This window comes from Psammomys obesus, unplaced genomic scaffold (assembly GCF_907164565.1).
Source record: "Psammomys obesus unplaced genomic scaffold, mPsaObe1.curated_primary_1811, whole genome shotgun sequence".
NCBI lineage: Eukaryota > Metazoa > Chordata > Mammalia > Rodentia > Muridae > Psammomys > Psammomys obesus.
The window spans coordinates 22506249-22517906 of NW_026596166.1; the positions used below are offsets into that span (position 1 = coordinate 22506249).

The following is an 11658-nucleotide window of genomic DNA, read 5'->3' on the forward strand; positions in this document are numbered from 1 at the left end:
ATATAAATATAAATATAAATATAAATATAAATATAAATATAAATATATATTTAACACAGGTTCTCATAGCTAAGGCTAGACTTGAGCTTGCCGTGTAGCCAAAGTTGACTTTCAACTTCTGCCACTTCCCATGTGCTGGGATTACAGGCCTGAAGACCATGCCTGGTTTTATGTGGTGCTGAGGGTCCAACCCAGGGCTTTGTGAATACTAGACAATCATTCTTGGCAACTGTGCTGCTCCCAAGCCCCAGCCATACTCACATTTTTATATACAGAAAACAAGAATAAAACCCAGAAGACGATGCCTTCTCTTTTACCTGCTTCTACGGCTACAAAGTAGGAAACATAACCTTGACTATAGGGTGTAAGCTCAGAGATTGCTGTAAAACTGAGAATGCAGTACTGTTTAGGATTTAAAAAGAAACCTGTCCAAATAAATGTCTTGTTTTTGGCATTCAATTATTTCTTATCAAGTATATGTTACTTTCTAGGAACAATACATTGAAATGTGTTATCAGAAATGTACATACCTGCTTTTTGTTATCGTTTATACTTTTGAATGAGTTCCTTTTCTTCAATAGTGTACTTTCCCCAACACTGGTGCTCGGATCATGATGTTCATTGGTGGTCCTGCAACCCAGGGGCCAGGAATGGTGGTTGGAGATGAGTTAAAGACACCTATAAGATCCTGGCATGATATTGAAAAGGACAATGCCAAATATGTTAAAAAGGGGACTAAGGTAATTTTTAAATTTATGTTTTCTTGTGAGTTCTTTTCTATTTGTGAACTTCACATTTTTGGAGGCATTTAGCAAAAGTATCCAATGATGATTCTTGAATCTTTAGTATTGTTTCTACTTGTTGATGCCCTTGCTATTATTAGTATTTTTTAGTTCAGGATTTTAGTTTAATTTTGCTATACTGTTTGATAGTTTTTGGTAGTTATTGTTAATGTTTTTAGTAGTGACTGATGCCATAATTTTTGACTGAGTGCTTTTTGACTGCTAATTAGTTTCCTTTTTGAGCTTGGAAATTTTATTTTGTTGTTAAAGCTACAAAACATTTTTTAGACTTATTGATTTTCTGGCATTATTTTATTTTTTCTCTTTTCAGGTGTATTTGTTACTTAAGTGTGGATTTATCTAGGAAAAAGAGTTCTGTTTTGTTTTCTTGTCTTTATATTGAAGAAGAGACTGTTTTGTATATCACTAGTTTGTTTCATTTAGGAACATGTCTAAAGATAATGGCTTTTAAATCAAAGAATGTTACAGTATCAGACTTTATTTATTTAGAGATAGATTCTTTCTTTATAATGCAACCCATGGTCCTCCTGTTGTAGCCTCCCCAGTGCTGGGATTCCAGATGCCTGTCACATATCTGGTGAAAGTTAGTTTTTCAATTTTATGAAGCTATAGAAGATTAAATTAGACTATATCATATGTAAATTATGATGAGTTATTCTTTTACTCTTAAATTATTTTGATCTGTTAATAGGAAAAAGATTTGTAGGATGGTTAGGTTATATATTTGATTTAATTAAAATCTTTTGTAGCATTTTGAATCGTTGGCTAATCGAGCTGCTACTACTGGGCATGTTATTGATATCTACGCATGTGCATTAGATCAGACAGGCCTCTTGGAGATGAAGTGCTGCCCTAACCTTACTGGGTATGTATATGCATGTCTGATAATGGCTGTTTACATATGAGCCAACACTGACAGCTTAGGAAATGTAAAGTCTTTATCTTATAGCTTTATGGCAATGTTTGATGACAGCTTTGCTGCATCTTTGTTGGACATCATGTTACTTTTTTTTTTTTTCTGAAAAGACGGGATTATAAAGGAACAAGTTCTTTTGAAAAAAGTTTATTCTAAGGTTACTTAGTTGTTTCAGTAGTGTAATAGATAGCTCACTATGAAATTTATCCATTTAAACTGTATGATAAAGTTTTAGTATGTTCACAAGTTATATGACCATTACTAGGATTGAATTTAGAACATTTGCCTGACCCTGGAAAGACTCTGCCTGCTACCTGTCAATCTCTGTTCCTCTCTCCTTTCTCACCCCATCCTCCTGCCCTAGTCAATACTACTAGCCTCTTCTGGATGTTTCATATAAGTGGAATAATAAGTAGTGTCTTGCCATTGATTTCTTTAAAAAGTTTTTATGTGTATGAATGTTTTGCCTACATATATGTATGTGCACTGTGTGCACACCTGGTACCCAAGGAGGTTAAAACAGAGAGTTGAATCCCCTGGAACTGTAATTACAGATGGTTTCAAGCCACCTTGTAGGTGCTGGGAACTGAACTGAGGTCCTCTGCAAGACAAGCAAATGTTGTTCACTACTGAACCATCTCTCCAGCCTCCATGGGCTTCTTTTATTCAGCATGCTTTTAAGTTTATGCAACATTTAGGATGGTCCAGTATTTCTTTAATTGCTGAATAAAAGTAAAGTAGGGTACAGCTTCTTTTAATATTCTCCTAGACATACACTAGGGAAATGTAAACAACTAGGACCTCAGTAGGAAAAGTACTAGAAGGTAAAGACCGTGGTCACCTGTGTCAAATATTACAGATACAAAATAATGCAGGGTGGAGATTAAGCAATTCAGCCCTGCAAAGGCTATTAAAACCTTACTGAAAACAATGAAAGTTGACCTAGAGCGAATTAGAAAGACAGTAGGAGGTGAGACTTGGAAGTAGCTGATATGGACAAGAGCTTCTTAGGTATTAACTTGTTCAAGTAACTTGGGTTTCTTGTTAGGACCACACTTTGAGAAGTAGAAGTATAAGTCACTTATATAGATACCTACTGTGAAAAGGAGCAGTCTCTAATGCATGATGCATTATCAAGTATATTATAACAGGAATAATCTTAGATGATGTGTATAAAAGGAGAAAATCTGGTCTGCTTACACAGCTCAGTAGGCAAAGACTCTGATGGCGTGTCCTGAGTTGGATACGTGGGACCCACATGGTGGAAGGAAAGAATGATACCTGAGCACCTTCATATGAACACTGTGTCGTGTGCTCATGTACGCTTGTGTTATATAAAGCATAACTAAAAATTACTAATAGAAATAACATTAATAACATTTGTTTTGGGGAATGTCTTTACTAAATAGTCCATATCTATGGTCTAGTAATTTACTTTTTCTGGTATCACACAAGCCCAGTTAATTGTGTTGCATATGTTGTGTTTGGTTTTTTCTGTGCAGAGGATACATGGTCATGGGGGATTCTTTCAACACTTCCTTATTCAAGCAAACTTTTCAAAGAGTCTTCACCAAAGATATACACGGACAGTTTAAAATGGGCTTTGGTGGCACATTAGAAATAAAGGTAAGAACCCAAACGTGACATGTGTGATGTTTATCAAGTGAGAACCTTGTAACTTTAAAATATTAGTCAAATTCGGATGTGCTGTAAAATGTATGGTTACTTTAGAACCTTGAATTAGAGACTTTGTTTCGTAGAAAGAGGTATTGTCATTAAATGTACATGAGACTAGGATCATTCTGAATAATGGTTAGAAAAGTAAAGTTTCTTATACTGGGTATTTTTGTTTTTTAGAGAAGGCTCATTCAGTCTGACTTCTGCGTCCTGATCCTCTTGCCTCAGTTTTCCATGTGCTGCAATGCAGATGTGTTCTATGTATGGCACTAGACATATTTTTAAAATCAATTTATATGTTAGAGTTTTTGTTTGTTTTGTTTGCCTTTTTTTTTTTTTTTTTTTTTTTGATAGGGTTTCTCTGTGTAGCTCTGGCTGTCCTGCAACTCACTATGTAGATCAGACTGCTTCATCTACCTCTGACTCCCAAGTGTCTGAGATTAAAGGAGTGTACCAGCATGCCTATCATATGTTAGTTTTTTTTATAAAGGTGGGAATCATCTAACTTGAGAGTAAATTATTATTTAGTTTTGGATTAGTGTTGGTTGCACAATTCCATCAAAAATTTCAAATTTTGACTTAAAACACCTGGAAGGTTTAGTGTTAGTTAAATGTATATTACAAAATTATGATTTTGAATTTTCATTAATTCTTGCTTACATTTTATTGAATGCTTACTGTGCAATCAGCGTGGAGATAGGAAATTGTGGAGATGTGCTTGCATCTCTAAGGTCTTGTTATAGGGGAAATTTTGCTTTGAGAGAGATTAAGCTGATGTTGTGATTGAATGAAGTAACAGTAAAAAACAAAGCGATGTAGAAGATTAAGAAGAGAATCAAGAGCTGGGTATGGTGGTGCATGCCTGTAATCCCAGCACTGATGAGGCAGAGGATGGTGGTTCTCTGAGTTGAGGGCCAGTCTGGTCTACAAGGTGAGTTCCAGGACAGCCAGGGCTACACAGAGAAACTCTGTCTTGAAAAATGAAACAAAACAAAACAGAAAACAAGAGAGGGAGAGACAGAGAAAGAAAGATAGATAGATAGAGGCAAAGAGAGATAGAGACAGAGAGACTGAGACAGAGACAGATAGAATAGAGAGAGAAAGTGAGTATATGCAGGACACAGTTTATCCCAGGGGAGTGCTTTTCTAGTTTTATTTTTATTTTTTGGAAAGATGAGAGGAAAATGAATTTTATTTATGAGCCCAGTGTGAGGAGAGTAGGGTGATGAGTGCCACCAGGAAATGCTTGAGAAGAATGCCTTGTGAGAGTGGATGGTTTGTGTTGAAATGTTAGGACCATAGTATTAATGATGTGGCTGCTTGTAGATTGGAGATGCATATGTTTGTCATTTGTAGGTTAATGAAGAACCACTTTTTACTGTGTAATCCGGCTGGCCTGGAACTCGCTATGCATGCCAGATTGACTCTACCTCCCAGTGTTAGAATTCATGGCGTGTGCCACCATGCCCAGAAAAGTAGATTGTTTTTTTCAAGTGCTGTGACTTGAACTTAAGGGCCTTTTCAGTGTTAAGTTGGTACTTTATCACTGAGCTACCACCCCAGCCTTTTCAAGTTTTTTAGTTGCAAGACAATGTAGTAGTTTACACTTGAAGTTAAATAGCTCATAACTGCTTATAATTATAGTTTACAGCCATATGTCTGATGCTCTGTTCATATCTCTGTGGGCATTAGGTATGTATTTGGTATATAGATAAACATACAGGTGAGACACTCCCACACATAAAAACAAATTTAAAAGAGAGAGAGATCAGTCTTGAAGATAGAAGTGTCTGTGGAGAAACAGTAGATAAAGCCTAGGGTTTTGATGTATACAGTTTGAATTGGGCATGATATGACTTTGAAATCAGGGTTAGATTCCCAAACAGAAACCTCCTATGGCTAATAGAAATAGAAGATTAAAATTAATCATTTAGAGCTTAATGGTTAATTATTTTTTAATGTTGGCACATTAAAATTTTTCATTGCCTTGTTTTTGAGACAGGATTTTTCTATGTAGTCTTAGCTGTCCTAGAACTTGCTACGTAGACTAGTCTGACTTCAGCCTCCCTCCTTCTGTCTGCTTTTGGCTCTAGGTGCTGGAATTAAAGGTGTCTGCCACCACACCTGACTTTTCATGGACTTTTGAATTTTAAATATGTAATAATGTCATATTTTAAAACACTTAGAAGTATCTGAAATTAATAAAATGTTATATTTATTTGTGTGTGTGAGAACAGACACACATGCCTGCACAGATGCGTACATGCACATGCTATAATGTTTGTGTGGAGGTCTGAGTGCAGCTTAGAGGAGTCATCCTGGGACTCAAACTCAGCTGGTCAGGGCTTGGTGGCAAGTACTCTGATCCACTCAGCCATCTTGCCAGCTTTGACTTTATCTCTTAGGGAACCAAATGTATCATATTCTTATTTGCAGACCTCAAGGGAAATAAAGATTTCAGGAGCTATCGGACCCTGTGTGTCTCTTAACTCTAAAGGACCTTGTGTATCTGAAAATGTAAGTAATGTTTGTTCTAAAAAATAATTTTAGATTAATTAATTAATTAATTTCTAGACTAGCACAAAGACAGACCAGACTCATCATGGAAGCCTCTAACTTTTCTCTTAAATTGTTGTATATGGTTGGCTTTCCATTGGTATACCTCTGTAGTGGTTGTTTTTTCATACATACTGCCACCAATGCTCTAGTTTTATATGGCTAAGCTGTTCTTTGTCTTAGTGTGCTTTTAAATAAATTCTCATGATTTGGAAATTTTTAGGTTTCTGAAAGTCAAAATTATTTTTAAGTGTTTTTTGTCATCAGAATTAACAACAGAACAACCAAACCAGAGAGAGTTAAGTTTCAACTCTTTGCCTGTTGAGATACTATATGTTCCAAAGTTGCAGTCATGTAGCTGTAGATAATATAAGACAGCACAAAGTAGATAGCCATCTTTCAAAAATGACAAAGCTACAAAATCAATTTATTTGCCATTTTATAGTAAAGACTTGTTTCTGAATTTTCTGGCATTTAGAATCCTTATAACGCTGATGCAGAAGGCCTATTCATATATATGTATTCCCATACACAGTTAGGAGAGTTAGGTGGAAAGGGAACATTCCTGGTTGATCCTTCATTAAATAGTGGATGCTTTAAAGGACGTTGTATTCTTTTAAACGACTTAGCGAACTTTTTGATAATCTTAATAGTTTTACTATGTAAAATTGCTTAATTTTATTTAATTATGTGTTTGTGATATGGTGTTAAAATTTTTAAGCTTTTAACATTTATTGATAAATCTGAAAGCTGTGTATTTTTTTCTTACTGGAGCCTTATTCCTGCTTTTCTTCTATATTAATAAATAATATTCTTTAGTTTTCAAGTACCCTGTCTTTTATTTTTACAGGAGATTGGAACAGGTGGTACCTGTCAGTGGAAGATATGTGGACTCAGCCCCACTACAACCTTAGCCATATATTTTGAAGTTGTTAATCAGGTATGACTGCCTGCATTTAAAAAAATAATTTTTGTTCTTTTGAGACAAGGTATGTAGCTCCGCTTTTCTGAAACTCACTATGTAAATTAGACTGGCCTCGAACTCACAGAGATATACCTGTTTCTGCCTCCCAAATGCTAGGATCAAAGGCATGTACCACCATGTTTGGGTGACTGTCTGTATTTTAATACTGGAAATTAAACAGATACTTAACTTAGACACTTAGTATGAATTGAAGGATTTATTTTCTAGTTCTGTGAACCATGTCATTAGTATCTTGATAGGTTTGCAATGAATGTGTAGCTTGCATTGGGTAGTGTATACATTTTAGCAATACTGATTTTTTTCTGTCCATGAACAAAGATATCTTTCCATTTGTTTATATCTTTGTTTAATTTCTTTTATCTTTGTTTGGATTTAATCATAGGTTTTTGTTTTGTCGATACTATAAATGGAATTATTCCTCCTACCCCCTTTCTTTTTCATCAATTCTGGGGATTAAATCCAATTTACTCTTGCTAGGCAGTTGTTCAACCATTGAACTCTACATGCCTAGCCTTCATTTCCATTTCAAAAAATTTGGTATAGGTGTTTAACTGTGCTACTGATTTTTTTTTAATAGACAGAGACTTATGTAACTAGGAATTCCCTATGTAATGATGGCCTTGAATCTCTCAAGTGTTAGGATTACAAGTGTGTGCCACCATGCCTGTTTTTTTTTTTTTTAATAATTATCTTTAAACTTCATGTATGTGTGGCTGTTATGTGTTGATGCATACAAGAGTCCACAGAAGCTAGAGGAATCAGGTTTCTGGAGCTGGAGCTGTAGGTGGTTGTTAGCCATCTAGTGTGGGTTCTGGGATTCAAACTTGAGTCCTCTGCAAGAGCAGTATTCACTCCTAGTCGTTGTTCTTTCTCCAGCTCCTCCCCCCTGACTTTAAAAAGAACTTATTTTCATTATTTTTAATATTTTTTGAGTGTGTGAAGATTTCTATATAAGAGACAGACATGTTATTTGCAGTAGCAGTTTGATTTCTTCTACAATTTTGATGCTTCTCTTGCTCGCTCTCTTTTTTTTTTGATACAGGGTTTCTCTGTGTAGCCCTGGTTGTCCTGGAACTCTCTTTGTAGACTAGGCTAGCCTTGAATTCACAGAAATTCACCTGCTTCTGCCTCCTGAATGCTGGGATGAAATGCACCATCAAGCCTGGCCTGCTTCTTTTTCTCTTGCCTGATTTTGTGGCTAGGGCTTTTGGTAGTGCAGGGTTTAAGTGACAGTGGCAAAAATGGGAATCCTTATTTTGTTCTTAATGTTAGAGAGAAACTTTCAGTTTTTCCCACTCTGTGTGATATTAGTTATGGCTTTTTAATGCATGGCCTTTGTTATATTGAGGTAGAGTTCTTCTATAACTAATGTGTTTAGTATTCATATCATTAAGGAGTGCTGGGTTTTATCAAATGCCTTTTCTGCATTTATTGAGGTGACATCATATGCCTTTTGTTTTTCATTTTAGTGATATGGTACCATCATATCATTTATTCATTTCCATATGTTGAGCCAGTCACAGGAAGACTCCCACAATGAGGAGATTAGCATGAGTTTTTTGTTGCCAGTCCACTTGGCAGTGTGCACCTGGGAGAGCGGGGGCCTAAAAATGAGGCAGACTAAAAGTCTCATGCAAAGTCTCTGATGCTTTATGTAGAGCATCAGACAATTTATACACTGAAGGTTAAGAAGAGTCACCTAAGTAAAGTGTCAGTCACGAGGACAAGCTGCATGTGGCAAAACACGTTTTTTTTCAAAGAATATAAATAAATAAAAATAGCCAGCTGTAATGAATAATCTAAAGTGAACTCACTCCTATCTGCTGTCCTGGGAGCGGCATGAAAACACATTCTAAGAACAATTCCTATGATGGAGGAACAGAGATTATAACACTTTTGTCTTGTTTACTTGGAGTTTTCTCACAAGGTCTCAGAAATCTCCTGATACAGTGTTCATGGACTGTGTTCTGACTGTTCTTTAAATATTTACTGGGGCTCTGTAGTGAAGGCATCTAACACTGGGCTTTTCTTTATTTAATTTTTATATTTATTTTATGTGCGTGAATATTTTGCTTGCATGTATGCATGTGCACCACATCTGTGTTTGGTGCCTGCAGGAGGCCAGAAGAGAGCATTAGATGGCTGAAGGTTGTGAGCCTTTGTGTATATGCTAGAAACTTGAACTTGGGTCCTCTGGAGTAGCAGCTAGTGCTCTTGACTGCTGAGCCATCTCTCTATCCCTCCATCTAGAGCTTTTCCTTGCTCTAGGATGTATTTTTTAGTGCTAGAGAGTTTTTAATACTGTGGCATTACATCATTACCATAGTAGATTTTGCTTAGTTCTTCCTTCTTTACTTTTATGCAGCATAATGCTCCAATTCCTCAAGGAGGACGAGGTGCAGTCCAGTTTGTGACCCAGTATCAGCACTCAAGTGGGCAAAGGCGCATCCGAGTCACCACAATTGCTAGGAAGTAAGTGTTTTTTTTTTTTTTTTTTTTTTAAATTAGGGGTGTAATTTATATATCAAAAGGTCATACTCTCAAGTTATTGTTTTGAGTAACATTTCTGACTAGAGAATAAACATTTGTGACTTAGGGTATTTTTTTCAAACCTAGCTTATTTTGTAGAATTGTCAGTAACAAGTATAATAGCAATTTTAAAAAAGTACTCCTAAGGTGAGAAGGTAGCCCAGTTGGCAAAATGCTTGCCCTGAGATTGAGCCCCAGAACCCATGGGGAAAAAAGCTGGATGTGCTGGAACCCTTGTGTAATCCCAGCTCAGGACACGAAGACAGGTGAATCCTGGGGTTATTCTTTAGCTAGCCTAGCCTATTTGGTGAACTCCAGACCAGTGAGAAACCCTGTCACAATACCCAAGAGGCCTGGTTTCTGAGGAAGACAACTGACGCTGTTTCTGAATTCCATATCCATATGCACAAATGTGCAGCCACACATGCACATAAATATACACACATATACATAAAAGTACTCCTGAGTCACATACTTTAAAATATGTTTATTATGATGAGGTATAGTGGCACACACTGTAATTCCATCATTTGGGAGGTGGGACAGAAGGGTCAGGCAATCTAGGTCATTCTCAGGGTGTTTGAGGTTAACCTGTCATACATGAACCAGTCTCAAGAAAACAAAGGGCTGGAGGTATGGCTCAGTAGGTGCGAGCACTTGCTGTTACAGATGACTTGAATTTAGCTCCCAGCACCAACTGCCTGTAACTCTGGCTTCAAGGGATCTAATGCCCTCTTCTGACCTCTGTAGGCACCCACTCACATGTACACATCCACAGACATATTTACATATGTGTATATATACACTTTTATACATGCATACACATGTTTGAAATTTGTCATATATGCTTAATAACAGTGCTGTGATTAATAACACTTCTTTTCAGTCCATAACTATAATTTTTTAATGTGTTATTAATGCTTTAATTCACTTATTTTATCATCATGCAGTTTCTGCTTTGTGGAGTAGGTACTGTTAGGGGCTTGGTCCACTATGATGGAGCGGTGTGGACTGCTCTGCAAACTGTCTGTGTTGAACAGTCAGTTGTGTTTTTTCTTGCAGTCCTTAGGAAGGAATGCTTTTATTAAGTACAATAAAAGTGACTTACTATGAAAACAAAGATTTAAAAAGCCACTCAAAACACAAGTTCTTATTTTTTATGACTTGGCTTGTCAGACATAAAATTATAACATACACAGAAGTACACATGAGATTCCTTGCTAACATTGCTCAATTCTTGAACTATTTTAGGTTCAGGAGAATTGTTACTTTTGTAGTTTAGCTTAAAGCAGCCAAATCTCATGGTTCTCTAAGGTGAAATGTTCTGATTTAAACAGCATTATTATTCTTGGAGTTTATTTTAGAAATTAAAAAATAAATATTAAGGTATAAATACTATCATAAACACTGTTAAAATAACTTCTACGGTGTGTCCTCATTTACCCTATTTTTTTTAAATTAATATTTCTCTAGATTGAGATAAGTAATTTTTTTTTACTATTTGAAAAACATTTTAAAATTATTGAATGGGAGAAAATTAAAAATAGGAGAAGGGGTTTGTCTTAGTCAGTGTTCTATTGCTGAGACCAAACACCATAACCACAGCAGCTCTTGTAATGGAAAACATTTAATTGAAGCTTGCTAACAGATTCAGAGGTTTAGTCCACTGTCAGCATGGCAGGGAACATGACAACAAGCAGGCAGACATGAAGCTGGAAAAGTAGCTGAGAGTTCTACATCTAGATCCACAGGCACAGGAAGCAAAAGCCACTGGGATTGGCGTAGGCTTTTGAAATCTCAAAGTCCACCCTCAGTGACATACTTCCTTCAGCAAAGTTACACCTACTCCAACAAGGCCACACCTCCTAATGTTTCTCAAGTAGTGCCACTGCCTGGTAACCAAGCATTCAAATATATGAGCCTACGGGGGTCATTTTTATTCAAACCACCACAGGACTGGAGTCATTACTCAGCATTTAAGAATTCTTGCTGCTTTTGCAGAGGACTATTATTTGGTTCCCAGTAGACAGGTTGGGCGGGTCACAACCACTTATCACTCCATCACTCCAGCTTTAGGGGACCTGACACTCCTGTTCTGGTCACTGTAGATGTCTGCATTCATGTATACATACTTACATACAGGTGTGTGTGTGTGTGTGTGTGTGTGTGTGTGTGTGTGTGTGTGTGTGTGT

General features: G+C 36.5%; 1 protein-coding gene across 1 annotated transcript in view; it reads left to right on the plus strand.

Annotated features, from left to right (window-relative positions):
* Positions 1-11658, plus strand: part of Sec23a (SEC23 homolog A, COPII coat complex component) — a 62166-nt gene that overhangs the window by 19841 nt on the left and 30667 nt on the right. The window contains exons 8-13 of the mRNA XM_055595419.1: positions 582-740; positions 1553-1668; positions 3222-3345; positions 5833-5913; positions 6803-6892; positions 9303-9409. Of these exons, the coding sequence (XP_055451394.1) occupies positions 582-740; positions 1553-1668; positions 3222-3345; positions 5833-5913; positions 6803-6892; positions 9303-9409 (677 nt within the window). The remainder of the gene's footprint in view (positions 1-581; positions 741-1552; positions 1669-3221; positions 3346-5832; positions 5914-6802; positions 6893-9302; positions 9410-11658) is intronic.